This window comes from Carcharodon carcharias, chromosome 28, assembly GCF_017639515.1.
Source record: "Carcharodon carcharias isolate sCarCar2 chromosome 28, sCarCar2.pri, whole genome shotgun sequence".
NCBI classification, from domain to species: Eukaryota; Metazoa; Chordata; class Chondrichthyes; order Lamniformes; family Lamnidae; genus Carcharodon; species Carcharodon carcharias.
The window spans coordinates 37,810,230-37,830,362 of NC_054494.1; the positions used below are offsets into that span (position 1 = coordinate 37,810,230).

General features: G+C 44.9%; 1 protein-coding gene across 3 annotated transcripts in view; it reads right to left on the minus strand.

Annotated features, from left to right (window-relative positions):
• The window catches only part of LOC121270820 (PH and SEC7 domain-containing protein 1-like), a 149,705-nt gene that overhangs the window by 39,231 nt on the left and 90,341 nt on the right, over positions 1–20,133 (minus strand). For 2 of the 3 annotated variants that reach the window (XM_041176278.1, XM_041176280.1), the window contains 5 exons: positions 18,501–18,695; positions 16,579–16,659; positions 12,080–12,276; positions 8,758–8,816; positions 506–595 (listed from right to left, as the gene is read on the minus strand). In XM_041176278.1, coding sequence (XP_041032212.1) covers positions 506–595; positions 8,758–8,816; positions 12,080–12,276; positions 16,579–16,659; positions 18,501–18,695 — 622 coding nt within the window. The remainder of the gene's footprint in view (positions 1–505; positions 596–8,757; positions 8,817–12,079; positions 12,277–16,578; positions 16,660–18,500; positions 18,696–20,133) is intronic. The other variant, XM_041176279.1, reaches the window with a different exon arrangement.

Sequence of the window (20,133 nt, forward strand, 5' to 3'; positions counted from 1 at the left end):
CACAGAATCGGCAGATTCACAGCTGGGTCCCTCTAGGCCTCATAAACAAGAGCAAAGCCCAGAGAAAGAGAGACAAAGCAGACACAAACAGGGCTGGATGTCAAACAGCATGATGTGCGAAGCTGTCTGCATCGGCAATGAGACAATTGACAACTTCGATCAGCTTCCATGCCATCAATCTCAGTCAGTTTGAGCATGAAGCTAATTTCTGTCGGCGCTCAGTGCCATAATGAAAAGACAGCTCAGTTATTAAATAAGAACAATTTAATAGCATATTCCCAGAGCTCAAGCAAAACACATTAGATCAGCAACAATTCTGCTCAATACTCTTAACTTCCTTTGCTTTTGCTTTCTGACTGTCACTGTTAACAAGTAATTAGAGTTGGTTTTGTTAAAAAGGGGCTGGAAGGATTTGAGTTTTAAAAAAAAATCCAGAATTACAGAAGTCCTCTGTCTGGACATGACCAGCACCAATACAATGCTAATTGTTTCCCAGCAATCTTACCTTGAGCAGCTCCTTCGGGAAATCTTTCCCATCATTCAGTCCTTCCAAGTTCCCGATGAAGTCGGAACAAGACATCCTCTTGCCAATATTCTGAGATCAGAAAGAGAAAAAATTCAGACCCAAAGCAAAAGCCTTCTGAGTTTTTGGGAAAACTACCTGTTCTCCCTTGGTCTTGTATGTAGTATGTCAGAGACTGCACTGTAGTCTCCAGATCAGAAACAGGTCATTTAGTCCAGATGGTCTGTGCTAGTGTTTATGCTCCACACAAACCTCCTCCCATCCCTCATCTTAACCTTTTTATTCATTATTTCATGGGATATAGGCATGACTGGCAAGGCCAACATTTATTGCCCATTCCTAATTGTCCTTGAGAAAGTGTAGGTGAGCTACCATCTTGAATCTCTACAGTCCATGTGGTGTAGGTACACCCACAATGCTGTTAAGGTTCCAAGATTTTGACCCAGTGACAGTGCAGGAATGGCAATATATTTCCAAGTCAGGATGGTATGTGGCTTGCAAGGGAACTTTCAGGTGGTGATGTTCCCATTCATCTGCTGCCCTTGTCCTTCTAGCTGGTAGAGGTCACAGGTTTGGAAGGTGGTGTCGAAGAAGCCATGGTAAGTTGCTGCAGTGCATCTTGTAGATGGTACACACTGCTGCCAGTGTGTGTTAGTGGTAGAAGGAGTGGATGTTGAAGGTGGTGGATGGGTTGCTTTGTCCTGAATGGTAACAAGCTTCTCAAGTGTTGTTGGAGCTGCACTTATCCAGGCAAGTAGAAAGTATTCCATCAAACTCCTGGCTTGTGACTTGTAGATGGTGGGCAGGCTTTGGGAAGTGAGGAGGTAAGTTTCTCGACTCAGCATTCCCAACCTCTGACCTGCTCTTGTAGCCAAAATGTTTATATGGCTGGTATAGTTCAGTATCTGATCAATGGATCAATGGTTGTTGGTAATGGGGGATTCAGCGATGGTAATGTCATTGAATGTAAAGGGGAGATGGTTAAATTCTCCCTTGTTGGAGATGATCATTGCCTGACACTTGTGTGGCGTGAATGTTACTTGCCACTTGTCAGCCCAAACCTGGATATTGTCCAGGTCTTGCTGCATTTGGAAATGGACTACTTCAGTATCTGAAGAGTTGCAAATGGTGCTGAACATTGTGCGATCATCAGCAAACAACCCCACTTCTGCCTTTATGACAGAACGGAGGTCATTGATGAAGCAGCTGAAGATGGTTGGGCCTAGGACACTATCCTGAGGAACTCCTGCAACAATATCCTGTGACCGATATGATTGGGGAAGAGTGTCCTGCAGTCAGCATCGCGGTGAAGCAGTCTGGGAAGAGTGTCCTGCAGTTAGCATCATGGTGAAGCAGTCTGGGAAGAGCGTCCTGCAGTCAGCATCGCGGTGAAGCAGTCTGGGAAGAGTGTCCTGCAGTCTGCGTCATGGTGAAGCAATCTGGGAAGAGTGTCCTGCAGTCAGCATCGCGGTGAAGCAGTCTCGGAAGAGCGTCCTGAAGTCAGCATAGTGGTGAAGCAGTCTGGGAAGACCGTCCTGCAGTCAGTATTGCGGTGAAGCAGTCTGGGAAGACCGTCCTGCAGTCAGTATCGCGGTGAAGCAGTCTGGGAAGAGTGTCCTGCAGTCAGTATCGCGGTGAAGCAGTCTGGGAAGAGTGTCCTGCAGTCAGCATCGCGTTGAAGCAGTCTGGGAAGAGTGTCCTGCAGTCGGTTCTTGTTGAAAATAACAAGAATGACATCACAAGACAGCGCGAGAGAGCGGTGGAAAGATCAGAACCAGCGCGAGTGCGGGGAAGCTTCAAAAAGTGACGTCAGCACAAAGGTGAGAGCTGATTGGTGAGTAGTGGGTAAGTGTTTTTCTCCAATTTTTTCCTCCAGTTTTTCTCCTGTTTAAAATAGATTAAGCTAAGGAAAGGTAAGGGTTCTAGTTTTTATTTAAAGTACATGAATAATTTAATTTTTTTTTACTATATTTAACTTAAAGGGGGGGGTTTCAACTAAAGCCACAGCAAGGCAGCTCAGTCCCCTGTTATGTACCGCCTGCAACATGTGGGAAGTCCTAGACACTCCTTGCGTTCTGACTGATCACATGTGCAGGAAGTGTCACCAGCTGCAGCTACTTGAGCTCGAGCAACAGCTGGAGGCTCTGAGGTGCATCCGCGAGGCTGAGAGTTTCACGAATAGCATGTTTTTAGACATGGCCACCCCACAGCTTACAGGAGTGACCATCAGTCAGAAGAAAGGTGTCAGGCAGATAGTCAGGAAATCCCGAGGGTGCTTTTCGCTCGAGAACCGTTTCTCTGTGTTGGAAAACGGTGAGAGTGACGGTTCCTCTGGGGAGTGCAGGCACGCTGATGGCACTGAGAGTGGCTCAGCTGCACAGGGTGAGGCGGGAGGGGGGGAAGGAAAAAGAGGGGAAGAGCAATAGTGGTAGGAAACTCAATAGTAAGGGGAATAGACAGGCGTTTCTGCGGCTATAAACTTGGCTCCAGGATGGTATGTTGCCTCCTTGGTGCCAGGGTCAAGGATGTCACTGAACGGCTGCAGGGCATTCTAAAAGGGGAGGGCAAACAGACAGAGATCGTGGTACATATTGGTACCAACAACATGGGTAGAAAGAGGGATGAGGTCCCACAAGCAGAATTTATGGAGCTAGGAATCAGATTAAAAAACAGGACCTCAAAGGTAGTAATCTCTGGATTACTCCTGGTGCCACTCGCTAGTGAGTATGGCTTAGTCCAGATGAATGCGTGACTGGAGAGATGGTGCAGAGGGGAGGGCTTTAGATTTCTGGGACATTGGGACTGTTTCTGGGGTGGTGGGACCTGTACAAGGCAGATGGGTTGCACCTGAACCAGAATGGGACCAACATCCTTGCGGGGAGGTTTGCCAGTAGTGTTGGGGAGGGTTTAAACTAACTTGGCAGGGGGATGGGATCCTGAGAGGAGGTTCAGCAGGGGGAGATGCACAGCCAAGATTAGAAGAGAGAACAAGTGAGTCTAGAAGGCATAGAAATTATAGGTCAGTTAAGACACAAGGGAATTTGGCAAGGTTGGATGGTATTTATTTTAATGCAAGGAGTCTGACAAATAAGGCAGATGAGTTGAGGGCACAAATTAACACATGGATGTATGATGTCATTGCTGTCACAGAGACATGGTTGAGCGAGGGGCAGGATTGGCAGCTCAATATTCCAGGATCTAGGGTCTTCAGACGAGACAGAGAAGGAGGTAAAAGAGGAGGAGGTATCGCAATATTGATCAAGGAATCAATTACAACCAAAAGGAGGGATGACATCTTAGAAGGCTCCTCAAATGAAGCCATATGGGTAGAACTGAATAACAAAAAAGGAGCAAGCACATTGCTGGGAGTGTACTATAGGCGCCCAAATGGTCAGAGAAAAATAAAAGACCAGATATGTAGGCAAATTTGAGAGAAGTGTATAAAAATAATAACGTAGTATTAGTGGGGGATTTCAACTTCCCCAACATTAACTGGGTTAGCCATAGTGAGACAGGTATAGAGGGAGCGGAATTCTTAAAATGCATCCAGGAGAGCTTTCTAAGCCAGTACAAGAGAGGGGTGCTGGACTTAATTTTAAGGAATGAAGCCAGGCAAATGGTAGAGGTATAGGTTGGGGAGCATTTTGCAGATAGTGACCATAACTCCGTTAGATTCAAGGTTGTTATGGAAAAGGACAAGGATGGGCCAGAAATCAGAGTTCTAAATTGGGGGAAGGCCAATTTTAATAAGATCAGATCTGATTTGGCCAGAGTGGACTGGGAGCAGCTACTTTTAGGTAAATCTGCGTCAGTGGGACTCATTCAAGAAGGAAATAGGGAGAATACAGGGCCAACATATTTCAGTAAAGACAAAGGGTGGGACCAACAAATCCAGGGAACCCTGGATGTCGAGGGATATACAGGATTGGACAAAGAGAAAAAGGGAGGCTTATTGCAAATATTGAGGGCTCAAAACAGTGGAAGCCCTAGAGGAATATAGAATATGTAGGGGAAACTTAAAAAGGAAATTAGGAAAGCAAAAAGGGGACATGAAAACATATTGGCAGGTAAAATAAAAGAAAATCCAAAGTTATTTTACAAGTACATTAAGAGTAAGAGGATAACTAGGGGAAGAGTAGGGCCCATTAAGGACCATAGTGGTAATTTGTGTGTGGAGCCAGAAGACATAGGTAGGGTTCTAAATGAATACTTTGTGTCAGTGTTCACAAGTGAGAGGGACGACGTGGGTATGGAAATCAGGCAGAAGGACTGTGATATAATTAAAGAAATTAGCATAGAAAGGGAAGAGGTTCTGAGTGCTGGCAGGCTTAAAAGTAGATAAATCTCCAGGCCCGGATGAAATGTATCCCAGGCTGTTGAGTGAGGGAAGGGAGGAGATAGTAGGGGCGCTGGCAATAATTTTCAATACCTCTCTGGCCACAGGAGAGGTGCCAGAGGACAGCCAATGTGGTACCGTTATTCAAGAAGGGAGAAAGAGATAAACCAGGGAACTACAGGCCAGTCAGTCTAACCTCAGTGGTGGGGAAACTATTGGAAGCAATTCTGAGGGATAGAATTAATCTACACTTGGAGAGGCAGGGATTAATCAAGAACAGTCAGCATGGTTTTGTTAAAGGGAGGTCATGTCTGACCAATTTGACTGATTTTTTTTGAAGAGGTGACCAGGTGTGTAGATGAGGGCACTGCATTTGACATAGTCTACTTGGACTTCAGCAAATCTTTGATAAGGTCCCACATGGGAGACTGATAACGAAGGTGATGGGATCCAAGGTAATTTGGCAAATCGGATCCAGAATTGGCTGAGTGGCAGGAAGCAGAGAGTGATGGTCGAGGGGTGTTTTTGTGACTGGATGCCTGTGTCTAGTGGGGTTCCACAGGGATCAGTGTTGGGTCCCTTGCTGTTTCTGGTATATATAAACAATTTAGACTTGAACGTAGGAGGGTTGATCAGAAATTCGCAGATGACACGAAAATTGATGGGATGGTAAATAGTGAGGAGGATAGCCTTAGATTACAGGAGGATATAGACAGGCTGGTCTGATGGGCTGATCAGTGGCAAATGGATTTTAATCCAGTTAAGTTTGAGGTGATGCACTTGGGCAGGACAAACAAGGCACAGGAATACACGATGAATGATAGGACCCTGGGAAGTACCGAGGATCAGAGGGACCTTGGTGTGCATGTCCACCGGTCCCTTAAGGTAGCAGGACAGGTAGATGAGGTGGTTAAGAAGGCATATGGGATACTTGCCTTTAATAGCTGAGGCATAGAATATAAGAGCAGGGAGGTTATGCTGGAACTCTATAAAACGCTGGTTAGGCCACAGCTAGAGTATGGCATGCAGTTCTGGGATCCACATTATAGGAAGGATGTGATTGCAGTAGTGAGAGTGCAGAGGAGATTTACCAGGATGTTGCCTGGGCTGGAGAGTTTTAGTTATGAGGGGAGATTGGATAGACTGGGGTTATTTTCCTTGGAGCAGAGAAGATTAAGGGGGGACATGATTGAGGTGTATAAGATTATGAGGGGCAAAGGCAGGAAGGAACTTTTCCCCTTGGTGGAGGGATCAGTAACCAGGGGGCATAGATTTAATGTAAGGGGCAGGAGGTTTAGAGGGGATGTGAGGAAGAATTTTTTCACCCAGAGGGTGGTGGGGATCTGGAACTCACTGCCTGAAAAGGGTGGTAGAGGCAGAAACCCTCATAACATTTAAGAAGTATTTGGATGTGCACTTGCAATGCCATGGCATACAAGACTATGGGCCTAGTGCTGGAAAATGGGATTAGAATAGTTAGGTACTTGTTTAACCGGCGTAGACTCAATGGGCCGAAGGGTCTTTTTTTGTGCTGTACACCGCTATGATTCTAATCACAACCATCTTCCCTTGTGCCAGGTATGACTCCAACCTGCGGAGAGTTTCACCCCGATTCCAATTGTCTCCTGTTTTGTTAGGGATCCTTGATGCCACACTCGATCAAATGCTACCTTGATGTCAAGAGCAGTCACTCACCTCCCCTCTTATGTTAAACTCCTAAAAGCATTTCTTCTAAAAGAATATGTGTTCATAATGAAGTGACAAAATGTAAACAGACCAATGAACCCTTAGACTAGGCTTCTCAAGTATAGAAGTTCAAGGAATTATCTAATTGAGTTAGTTTAGACAATTAAAGGGGTTTAGAGGTCAGGTGGAGAGAAACTATTTCCTCTGATGGTGGGGAAGTCTAGATCAAGGATGAATAACCATAAAATTAGAGCCAGACTGTTCAGGGGTGATATCAGGAAATGCTTCTTCACACAAAGGGTCGTGAGTCTTTGGAATTCTCTTCCTCAAAACGCAGAGGAAGCAGAGTCTCTAACTATTTTTAAGGCAGATTCTTGATAAGCAAGGGGCTGAAAGGTCATTGGGAGTAGGCAGGAATATCAAGTTAAGGTTATAATCAGATCAGTCATGATCTTACTGAATGGTGGAGCAGGTTTGAGGGGCTGAGTGACCTACTCCAGCTATGTTCATACAGAAATCTGGAACTCTTTGCCCTAAAAAATTGTTGAGGCTGGGGGTTGAATGAAAATGTCTTAACTGAGAGCGATTGGTTTATGTTGTGTAACCCAGGGTGGGTAGATGGAGTTAAGATAGAAATCAGCCAAGATCTAATTGAATGGCAGAAGAGGCTCAAGGAGTTGAACGGCCTCCTCCTGTTCCTATCCAGCTTTCACTGAACAGCCTAATCAACACCTCGCTTCAGCAATGATGAGTCTTTGTTCCGAGGCCATCAATTTAAGTGGAGAGCATTTGGTTGCTGTTGGTTGCAAAGTCAACAGTGAGTTCACTGTCCAGTTAGATGCAGTTGAACTCAGCTCCTGCAGAGTTATTATGATGCTGAAGCCCAATTACTGTGCTGTTGGTGACGGTTACTCCCATAACAACGTTGACTCTGCATGTGTGGAGTTAGGAAGCTGAGGTCATGTTGGAGATACCAATCTTCATCACCACTTATTCCGAGGCCAGCAAGACCTTTATTTAAATGATTGGCAGAATATAAAATTATTCAGGTTGGTGATTGTAGGAGAGTGGAACAAGCCAAATGCAGCATCTTACATTAAACTCTGCAAGATATATTTCCTTTGCTGTTTGGGATGTTCCCCATGGGCAACGTATGCTCAGTGCCCAAAAGGTGACTACCATAACTTTAACAGAGGTTCAAAGTTTGGAGCAGAGACTTGAATCAGTGCCACAAGTTTGACAAACCTGCTTCTTTGCATAAATTAGCCAAACTCCCCTCATGGGGAGTCAAGACCAAGGGTGATCTTCATGGGAAATGCGGTTAGAGGCCAAGCCATATTTGGAAAAAAGCACATATTGAAACTGAAGGAGGCCTTTCAGCTTAATGAGCCTCCTCCACCATTCAATTTGATCATGGCTGATCTGTACCTCCAATTCCATCAGTTCCATATCGCTTGATACCCTTATATTGAGTGTACAACACAGAAATAGGCCATTTGATCTAACTGGTATACACCCAGTTTGTAATCCACAAAGGCCTTTTTCCACTCTACTTCATCCAAATCTATCGGCATATCTTCTATTCCTTTCTCCCTCATTCACATTCTGGCTTTGCCTTAAATGCGTCTATATTACTCGCCTCACATTCTCACCACTCTCCGGGTAAAGTTTCTCCTCAATTTCCTCCTGGATTTATTAGTGAATATCTTATATTGATGACCTTTAGTATTAGATACCCCCAAACAAGTGGAAACAGTTTCTTTGCCTCTACTCTATTAAACCTTCTCTTTATCTTAAAAACCTCTATCAGGCCACCCCACCCCACCCCATCTAACATCCAATCACTGTCTTAAAAACTCCATTTGTCCTCCAGCATCTATAGACAGAGAATTCCAGATTTCTACTGCACAGATGCCCATTTTAAAGTCAGAATTTTTTTTAAAAATGTTTACATTTCTAACCTTTGTTCTGGCATTCACATTTATAAAGGGAACTGCCTACTTCATGAGGCATCTCAGTAGAGGCAACTAGGGGAAAGTCAATGCTATAACAGGACATCTTCATCCAGGGTGTAGCAAGAGGAGAAGAAAGTGAGCTAGAATGCAGTGCGCAAAATAAAGCAGGTTTGCAACAAGATCAAGCCCCATTTGTGGTACAATATTGTCAGTCTTCTATCCCAAGCCTCGTTCTACCACTCTGTGTTGGTACTTACATGCCCATGAAGATCCGTGTTAAGCAGCATCAGTGCGCAAGTAAGTGTGTGTATACCATCTGCAGAAGGAAACAAAGAGCCTGATACAGGATGACTGGAATGGATTGTACCAGAGAGAGACATTGGCCCCCAATCCCAAAGTTCAAGACATCTCTCACTGCCATCAATCTCTCACAACCACACACGTTTCTCATGTCAGAAAGGTATGCGGCTCCCGGTTTTTTTAATTTATTCTTTCTTGGGACGTAGGTGTCACTGGCAAGACCAACATTTGTTGCCCATCCCCTAATTACCCTTGAACGCAGTGGCTTGCTAGGCCATTTCAGGGGGCAGTTAAGAGTCAACCACATTATTGTGGCTCTGGAAACCAAACAAGGTAAGGATGGCAGATTTCTTTCCCTAAAGGGCATTCGGGATCCAGATGGCTTTTTACAACAATCGATAATATTTTATCGAGCTAGCTTTCGATTGCAGATTTTATTAATTGAATTTAAACTTCACCTGCTGTCATGGTGGGACTGGAATTCATGCCTCCACAGCATTAGTCTGGGCCTCTAGAATACAAACCTAGTGATGTTACCACTATACCACCTCCCTGTTAAATAGGTCAATGTTCCCCACCTCTACCATCCCCCTACACAGATGATTCCCAAAGTATCTGTTTTTGGTAAAACAAAGAATAAGGGGTCATATAGAGATGTTTAATACTAAGAAAAGGCAGGACACAATAGTAAGAAACAGATCATTTACAGTGTTCATGGGGCATGGAATGAAGAGCAGATTAAACGCAAGAGATTTAGGACAGACAGCAGGAGAATCTGTTTGAATTTTTCTTTACAGAGTGCGGTAAGGTCTGGAAATGCACTACCAAAGTTAGTAAGTGAAGCAGAACCACAGTGATAGCTTGTCAATGTGTTGCCTGAGCATAGCACTGCAAATCATCCACTCATTTTACAAACCATTCAATTTTCAGTTTCGTCCATCACAACAGCGATTGCCACTCCTTCATGGCAGTTTTTGTGCCCAGTCAGCAAATTAAGAACATATCCCCGTTAGGAGGAAGTCGTTCAACTCCTCCAGCCATTTTTTGACATTCAATTAGATCCCATCTGATCTGTATCTGAACTCCATCTAACCGCCTTGGTTCTGTAACCCTTTAATACCCTTACCTAACAAAAATCTTTTTACACCCTCATGTCAACATTGAAGAATAGGCTAGATGCATGGGGTTGAAGGAAGGAGGGGGAATAAAGGGATTTCAGAATGGGGCAAGGTTACAGGATATGGTCTACTGTTTGAGTGGAGCATAAGCATTTACGCAGGTTGTAGGGGCACAATGACCTGTTCTTGCGCTGTTGTAACCTCTACGTAATTCATTCCCCAATGTATGAGTGAGTTAAACCTCCTCCATGTCTGAGTCTGAGCCCAGCTGATTTGAACGTTTGAGATTCTGTTGAACAATCTGTTTTAACATTAACTCTTCAAGAGAGTGAGCACAGAATTCAGTCCTGAAAATTAGGGACAGAAAGTGGTGGAAAATCTAAACAAAAGGCTCACGGTGGGATGGACAATTTTGAAATTGTAGGAATCCAGGAACGAAGATCCTGTTACATAGGGAATAAGAGTATTTATAAAGGCACTAAATACACTCGGATGTGAAAAAAAGGCTGACATTTTATTGAGGAATTTAGGCCATTTCTAGTAAGAATAAAGGGCAACTGTGGGAATGGATTTATTTAGAAGGATTGAAAATTTACAGCACAGAAGGGGTCCATTTGGCCCATCATTTCCATGCCAGCCAAGAAAGAGCTATCCAGACAAATCCCATTTTCCAACTCTTGGTCCATAGCCCTGTGGGTGACAGGGCATCCGGTGCACATCCAAGTGCTTTTTTTTCATACTGTGAGGGTTTTTGCCTCTACCACCCTTTCACGCAGAGAGTTCTAGACCCCCACCACCCACTGGTTGAAAAAAAAAATTATCCCTCAACTCCCCCCTAATCTTCTGGCCAATTATTTTAAAGCTACATCTCCTAACTATTCACCCTTCCATAAAGGGAAATAGGTCCTTCCTGTCCACTCTATCCCGCCCTTCATAATTTTAAACCATTCAATTAAATCTCCTGTCTGCCTCCCCATTCCAAAGAAAACAACCCCAGCCTATTCAATCTTTCCTTAGTGTTAAAATTATTGGCCAGGCATCCTCATAAATCCTGTAAATCTCGTAAAACGCATAATAGAATAAGCTTACCCGAGGGGACACATAAATGAATGGAACAAACCTGGAGTGGCTGTCGTTTTTCCTTAACCCTCAAACTGCCCTCCAGTTCACCCGTCTGCCCATTGAAATGAAGTATGAAATGGTCTACCCACTGGTAACGAATGTGGGACTCTCACTTCGAGCGACCTTAAGGGATTGTGAGTGCGGGGAGTGGAGACTTTCACACTGATGCTATTGGAGTTTATTTTCTAAGATTGTAAGTGAGCAGGACATCAGATTCTGGTCGGATGCACTGACAGAGGCTCCACCACAAGGCCTCCCAACTCCAAGTGCCCCACATCCAGTTAATCAGCTTCCTTTGCAACCCCCCAACCCCATCCCACCCATCACCAATATGTTTATAACTCATAAACAGGAGAAAATGAAAAAGCAAACACATTTTGTTCTGAAGCCCCCTATGGATTTGTTCCTGGGATTTCTCACAGCAGTGTCCAACTTTAATTCCTGGAGACTCCAGGCCAATCCTTAAGGGTTAACCGTTGGAGCATGTTTTTACACAGGTCAAAAAGAACATTAAACCATTTTTCTGCCAGCGCTTGTTCATTTTTGGTTGCAGGGAGAGTACTGATCATAAATCGGCTTCCTACGTTTACACTGCTAAAAGCAGATCCTTTAACTTCATGAAAAAATGACAGGCAGGATTTTCCTGGTGCCGGGGTGGAGGGCTGAGAGGCGGGGAGGGGGCCAGAATAATCGTGGGGAGCTGTGTCAGGACAGCTTCCTGACGCAGTCTCGCTGCCCGGGACAGTTCCCCAGCGGTGGGGATCGGGTGCAGCCTGGCTTCCCACCGAATAGTGGCAGGCAGCCAATCTAAACAATTAATGGCCCTACGAAAGGTGATTTTACCCTGCCAGCAGCGTTTCGCTGGTAGTGGGGTAGCCTCATACCCCTTCCTGTTTCACAGACTCCATCCCCCCAACCAAAGCTGGGGCTGTGGACTCCCACTGCCCCCTTGTGGCCATCCAGAGGAGCCTGCCTACTTTGCCTTTCCAAGTTTTAAAGTTTTTTTTTAATTTCCCTCTCCGTCCTCTCAATCACCTACCTGTCTCAGCAGCAACCACCCCTGATCGGGCAGCATCTTTAACTGGCACAGGAACTACCCTGTTTCTTGGGGGACTGCACCTACCCTCTGCAGAGATGGCATCAGGATTGCACTGGTGATATCTGTGTGAAAAGTGGATCAGCACTCGCTCCCTCTCCTGTGTCTCTCCCATTAGTGCAAACTCCTTCAGGAAAGCTCTGCAAAGAGATAACAGAGGCCTTCACTTCATCACATATTAAAATTGCTCCATCCCTTCCTTAAGGCCCATTCATGGAACAGTTTGAGTGCCTCACATGTGCATTAGACAGCATTGCAAAGATGCAACAAAATCTTTTATCTTGCAAAGGGTTTTGCGCCCACTCATGCTACCTTCTCCAAACTGGGGAATTATACTGACAGCCTTCTCTCACCTTGACTCATTCTACATGTTGACTCTCTGTGGAGAATGTTCCCTCATCAGCTTGTTTGTAAATGGAGAAATAACACTAGAGGGGGAATTGTGTTGGTCTACTGGCCATTGTGGACAATTACTCAAAATAATCCCTTCTCTTTCTTGGGACCTAGGTGCTGCGCCGGAGACGCTTCTAGTGCAGACTGGATGCAGGGGTGATGTTTCCTCTGGCTGGGGGTGGGGTCTAAACCAAGGTGTCACAGCCTCAGGATACAGGGTAGACCATTTGGGACTGAGATGAGGAGAAACTTCTTCACTCAGAAAATGGTGAACCTATGGAATTCTCTACCCCAGAAGGTTGTGGAGACCAAGTCACTGAATATATTGAAGAAGGAAATAGATAGATTTCTGGACTCTAAAGGCATCAAGGGGTATGGGGGAGAGAGCGGGAGAATGGCATTGAGATAGAGGATCAGCCAAGATCATCTTGAATGGCACAGCAGGCTTGAAGGGCCAAATGACCTTCGGTCTGTCCGCAAGCATTACCCAGACCTCCCTGTCACTTGCCATTTCAACACTCCACCCTGCTCTCTTGCCCACATGTCCGTCCTTGGCCTGCTGCATTGTTCCAGTGAAGCTCAACTCAAACTGGAGGAACAGCACCTCATCTTCCGACTAGGCACTTTACAGCCTTCCGGACTGAATATTGAGTTCAACAACTTTAGATCTTGAACTCCCTCCTCCATCCCCACCCCCTTTCTTTTTCTTCCCCCTTCCCTTTGTTTTTTTCCAATAATTTATATAGATTTTTCTTTTCCCACCTATTTCCATTATTTTTAAATCTATACCTTTTTATGCCCTTTTAGTCTTATTCCACCCCACCCCCACTAGAGCTGTATCTTGTGTGTCCTGCCAACCATTCTTAATTAGCACATTCTTTTAGATAATATCACCACCTTCAACACCTCTTTGTTCTTTTGTCGGTGACATCTTTTGGTTATCTGCTCCTATCACTGCTTGCTTGTCCCTAAAACCACCCCCCACCCCCCGAAAACCAGCTTATATTTCACCCCTTTCCTATTTTTACTTCGTTCTGTTGAAGGGTCATGAGGACTCGAAACGTCAACTGTGCTCTTCTCCGCCGATGCTGCCAGACCTGCTGAGTTTTTCCAGGTAATTCTGTTTTTGTTTTGACCTACTCCTGCTCCTAGTTTCTATGTTCCTATGCTTCTAGTGCCCCTTCTGAGTTTCCCTGAGAAGGTGGTGGTAGGCTTTTTCCCCTCTGCACTGCAGTCCCTGTAGTGGCAGTACTCCCTCGTTGGTATGAGGTGGGGAATTCCAGGATTTTGACCCAGTGATGACCATAGAGGTCCAAGTTAGGGTGGTAGGAGTTGGGGTTACCAACCCCCCAGGAATGGCCTGGAGCCTCCAGGAGTTGACGATTAATCTCTTAGACACTGTCGAGTGCACAACCCAGGAGGAAAATTGTAAAGGGCATTTAAAAAGGTGTGCTTTTTTTTCTACCAGTCTTTGTTTAATAATTATAAAAATGTTTGAGAGAGGGGACAAAGGACTGAGTGTCACAGCTGGAGACAGAGGAGTGGTGGGTGATGTGATGACCCCTCCTGGTACACACCCAACCACAGCTGGCAACTGTGGGGAGCCTTAAAGAGAAACTACCTGTGGTGCTGTTCCCACAACTTAGTTGCCTCTTCTCAAGGGTAGAGGACAGTGAGACAGGGACCAGCTGCCACAGTATTAGGGATCCTGGCAAATGAATCAGTATTCAGGGTGTATCTGAAAAAGTACTAATATTTCCAGGGGGTCCCTGGGAATGTGCTAACATTTAAAGGAGGTTCCTCTAGTGTGTTGGTGTGAGAATGGAAAGGGGGCCATTGAGGAGTCATGGGGACAGCACGTCAATACTTTAAAAAGGTTCCCGATGCTGCAAACCATTTAATTAAAATGGTAGGTTTCCATCCAAGGGTCAAGCGCCTCCAACCACATAGCACTCCTTTGGTACAGCACTGACGTCTCAGCTTAGAACGAGGGTTCAAATCCTGGAGTGGGGTTTGAACCCATGCCACTCTAACGCGCATTCCACAAACTGAGCCAGGCTGAGTCACACGGATCTCACAATGTCCCCACCACACACAATGTGCAATTTGTAAACTGGCCTCCACAACTGTTGGTCTGGATGTGTTACCCCTGCACCTAAAGGAGCAGCAAGAAAGCCTCTGCTGTGGCCCATCATCAGCTCCGTGATCCGATGGCCTTAATCTTGGTGTTCCAAACAGGACGATGCATACAGCTTCGCAAAAACCATTTGCCAAGATGGCTTTTGTAACAGCAGGGAGGACTCACTTGAGAACTTGCCCACAAATGTTGATGTTTTTTCATGGCTTAGAGTCTGCTCTCATGAAGACACCAATAACAGCAGAAAGGAATTTTCAGAACATTGAATTCAGACATTCTAAATGTTGGAATGAATTTTATTTGGTAATTGAACATAACATCATTAAAAAAATGGGAGCAGGAGAAGGCCATTTGGCCTCTTGAGCCTGCTCTGCCAGTCAGTAAGATCACAGCTGATCTTACCGTGGCCTTAACTCCACATTCCTGTGTGCCACCCACCCTCCCCCACCCCCATAACCCTTGACATCCACCTCAGTCAAAAACCCATATAACTCAGCCTTGAATATATTCAATGACCCAGTCTCCACTGACCTCTGGGATAGAGAATTCCAAATATTAATGACCCTCAGAGAAGAAATTCCTCCTCATCTCTGTCTTGAACGGGAGACCCTTTATTTTGAAACTGTGACTACATACCCCCATGAGGAGCATCCACCATCGGGGTCCCTCCTCAGAATCATATGAGTTTCAATATTATCATCTCTCATTCTTCTAAACTCCAATGAGTGTAGGCCCAACCTGCTTAACTTTTCCTCATAAAACATCCCAGGAATTAACCTGGTGAACCTGAACTGCAAATATGAACCCTCCTTAAGGAAGGAGACCAAAACTGTACACTGGGGGGGTGGGGGGTGGTACATGGTGGGGGGTACACGGTTGGGGGGAGGGCAGGATTTTACGTCCCACAGGTGGGCGTACGCCCGATCCGATCAGGCGTAAAATCAACTGCGATGACGTTGGGCGAGTGTCCCGACATCATCGGGCACTTGCGTGGTCTTTCGGTCGGCAGGCACACGCGAGAGTCAGCCCCGCGCCCGACGACAATTAAGACGCCTCTTAGAGCCTTTAAGCAGCTAATTCATTTGTACTTTTCGCTACCTGTCCAACTTTACGGTTGGCGGGCGGACAAATAGGCCAGGCGGCCTTTACATTTTTTTACAAAAGCTCACCCACGGATGGGCTGAAGTAAATTTTTTTTTTTAAATGTTTAAACATCATTTTTTAAACATTCCCTCTTCTTTGTAACTGAGTCACGTGCGGCGACCTGTTCCCCTCATTTTTAAAATGTTTGTTTCTTGTGTCCATAATTCTCCATCTCCCTGAGGCAGCCCTGTGTCCTCGAGGAGCTTCCAACACGCGCTCCCCACTCCGCCCCACCCCCCCCCCCCCCCCCCCCCCCCCACACACACACACACGCAGACCTCGGCGCTCATCCTCCTCCTGCCCTCACCCCGGCAGCGCTGAGCTCCTCACGCGCGTTTCACTCTGGCTGCCCGGTAATCGGCCATCCAGCGTGAAATCACGGTCGGTGCCCAATCGCAGGGGGTGGATTGTTTCGCCGGAAAATCCTGCCCCAGGTTTTAGTCTCTCCAACATCCTGTACAGTTGTGAGCAAGACTTCCTTTCCTCTATATCCCAACTCCTTACAATAAACTCGACATTCTATTTGCCTTAATTACTCGTAGTACCTTCAGTTGTAATTTTTAAGCATGGCTTATCAGACTTTAAATTTGATGTATCTAACTTTTTTAACCAGACTGAAGTGGCTTAAACATTTTTAAATGTTTAAGACTTCTTAATCACAACTTTTCTGACTCCTTTGATGTTTTAATGTAAAAGACTCTTTAACAAGACTGCTGCAGCTTTTGAAAGATGTTTAAGTGTAGACGACGGACTGGTTTCTAAATCTTACCTCAGTGCTTGATCTAGACTCATTCCCGTGAAGTCAAAAAATCTCAGGTACTCCTCAGCCACCATCTTACTGAAGTCATTACTGAAACAAGAAGAAGAGAGTAAAGGAGAGGGGGAGAACGAGAGGCAGGCAGCATCAGATGAGAGGAAGAGACAGAGAGAAGAAAGAAAGAGTTGTTGAGGGCTAGAGTTTCCATGTCGGGTGCAATCGGTGAAACCAGCACCAAAACTGCACCTGTCTGGAGATGCGTTTTCTCTTCCTTGAGTTTCTGCTCAAACCAATCCACGAAACAGTGAACCCAAACACGAGCCAGCGTTTTAAAACTGAATTTCTTTTCGTAAAGAAAATTTGCTTTGACATATTTGAGAGGCACGCTTTGATTAATACAGCTGAAAATGAAGTTATCACAGAAGAATAATAATTTTTAACCACAGCCTCAATCCACCATCCACGAGTAACGCAATTTGAAATTTACTCCTCAAATCTACACGGCACTCTTCGCTATTTATACGGAAACCTCACCAAGTTGTATTCAAATTTATAATGGTGTCCTTGTGCCCAAAATGGCCGGGTTAATTTTTGGAATGTCCTTAAAAGGGCACGCAGACGGGTACAGCTAATGGAAGCTCGCTAGGGTAATGATTTCACTCTGGGGGCACAGCCATTTTGTGGACAGGGCCTTAGCCGAGCACAACATTCTTTAAACTAAAACAAAACGTTACAGAAACTCCAGTCATGCTGAATGTCATTTGCACTCAAAATTCCACAATCTTTCACGCCAGGTATTTTGATTGAGGAAGAATTACGCTGCAGAGAAAACCAGAAACTCCAGGCCCGAGCGAGTTTAGGAAGCAGAGTAGCAGGTGGAGATGTACGATAGAGGGAGCGAGAGAGAGAGAGAGAGAGAGCAAGAGGACTAGGAGACAATAATATGAAAGGGCAGAGTCAAGTGAGGTCAGAGGGAGAATCAGTGAGTCTAAGCAAATGTATAAAACATTCACTAAAAGGAATAAGAGACCGACAAAAGAAACAGAAAGCGAGAAAGGGAAAAAAGTAAATGAGAGAAAAAAGCAGAATATTAAATACACAGGCAATGGGACTAAAAGTGAGGGAAGAGAAATTAGTCTATAGAAATAAAACAACTGATGCAGAATTTTACAAAATGCACAATAAAGGCAATTGTAAGGACTGAAAAGAAATTTTAAAAATGGAGGGAGGACGAGATAAAAGATAAAAGAAGGGAAGGAGAAAGAGGAAGAAAAGATGGAGAAGGAAAAGAGGGAGAACAGAGAAGAAAAGGGTAAGATGAAAGGAGAGAAGGTAGAGGGGGGAAGAAGGCCATCCAGAGAGGAGGGAAAGGAGAAACAGGGAGAATCGTCACAACTCGTCTGTGACATATTAAAACATAGATACTGCAGCACCCTCTCATGGCTGTAAGAAGGTAAACTGGAACTTTGCAAACTGATTTCTAAACAGTTTGAACCTGTTCAAGTAATTGGTAGAAAAATGATGTGTGACTGAAAGCATTTGCAAAAGTCACATTGGAAGTCCCAATAATAGAGCCTGGGAAGGTTATAATCAGCTACAGCCAAGATTAAATATCTTCCCTGTAACTGCAGCACAATGCCTTTTGTTATGTGTGTGTGTTTAGGTGGATTTTACGATGTGATATTTCCTGGAACAGGAATGCAGAGTGTGGAGGGCATCATTTCAGAATCTTGCATTGGTTACTTTTGTACCCTTTATCTTTGCTATTTTTAAACAGGCAGATAAGACGGCCTTATAAGTGGGTGATTAAAAATCAGGCGCAGAGTGTCCAAATTCCTGGCATGTACCCTATCACACTGATGTCTAACCTCTTCGCTCCCACTTTATTTCCAGTTCCTCTCCCTTTTCCTTCTGCACGTTCCGGCACAACTCACTTTTTCCCCAGGTGGCGCACCACATCTGACCTCTTAAACCCGTCCAGGTAATAGAGGCGTTTGGCCAATCGTTTGGCGGCCTCTTGGTCAGTCTTGTTGCCATTCGCCAAAGTGTCGGTGCTTCCCAGCACCAGCTGCTCGGTGCTGTCCATCTCAGACTCGGAGTCCATCACCAGGTGGTTCAAGTTGCTGTCACTGGGAATAAAACACATTCAAGAAGAATTGGTAAAATCCACTCAGCTGCATTATGAGTCTTTCCCAAGCTAAAACACATCTTCATTCAACAGTTAAACTTATGCAGCACCTCATCCCAACTCTCAGAAACAGCTTAAAGCTCCTCAAAACACATCTTAGTTTAAAACACCTGTTCTAAAAGCAAGCACAGCAAGATTCCCGAGAAGTCCATGAAGTTTTAATTTTGGCATGTTGAGTTGGTTGATGACAGATACCAGGAAATCCCTGTCAGTGTTTCACTAGCTCCATGGGATCTTTAACACCGGCCAGTGACAACATTCTCTCCAATGCTAGGGCAGGGCCTTAATATAAGTTTCTAAGGGGAAAGAAACGCATATAATTTTCTTCTGTTGCACACATAAACATATCATTGCTGTTCAATCAAATATTCAAAGCATTCATTGTTTGACAAAGAAAATGGACAGAGTATTAATAAATTTAAGAAAGTTTGTCATGTGCCTTCACAATCAAAGCATTCATTGTTTGACAAAGAAAATGGACAGAGTATTAATAAATTTAAGAAAGTTTGTCATGTGTCTTCACAGACAATACAGGATTTGCTGATTATTAGAGAAATTGAGTACTGCTGAAAAAAGCTTGGCAGTTAGCTGTTCCCTGGTGCATTCTCCATGGCAACACCTCTACCAGAGTCCACCTGCCAACCAATCAGCACTCTCTTCTTATGCAGCATAAATTGTTGTTCCCTTTACAGTTGGTACTCTTGCAAATTTGTGCTGATGAGTGCACAAGGAAAAGATTATTAAGGAGCTCTGTTGGACAACTGACTAATGGGGTGACATTGGAAAGATGTACAAGACCTTATCACATTTCCTGGAAGCATCCTTACAATGAGTTAATTTGAAGTGCGAGGATTGTTTTGAATGTAGGTGCATCATCAAAGTCTGCACAAACAGTAAATTCCTTTAGGTGCAACTTCAATGAAGATATTAAAAAGCATGCGAAGGAGTTTCATACAATTATGACAACACATTACAAATATTACCTGGAGCTACTGGGGGGAGTGATAATATATTCATAGATCAATGGAGACTTCATGAAATCCATCCCCACTCATCGAATGTTCATGCAATGATAGGCACTCCCACATCATCACTGAGATCTTAAGTGTCTTTTTCAAAATGCAGATAAAACATTAATTGGACTCTAAGTAGAGATGAATCTGCCGGGATGGGGGGGAGGGGGCTTTTGGGGCCATGGAGGCTGCTCTTCGTGCCTGTGACACCCCCACTGCCTCCACCTGCCCTCCTCCCCCACCTCTGGGCTGCTGCAGTGAGTCCACCTCCATTTAGCTGGCAGCCTCCCCACATGGCAAGGGGCTGCCCCACTGTGGGCAAAATGCCAGCTGCTCCGTAAAATGGGCCCTTAAAAGAAGTCTTTA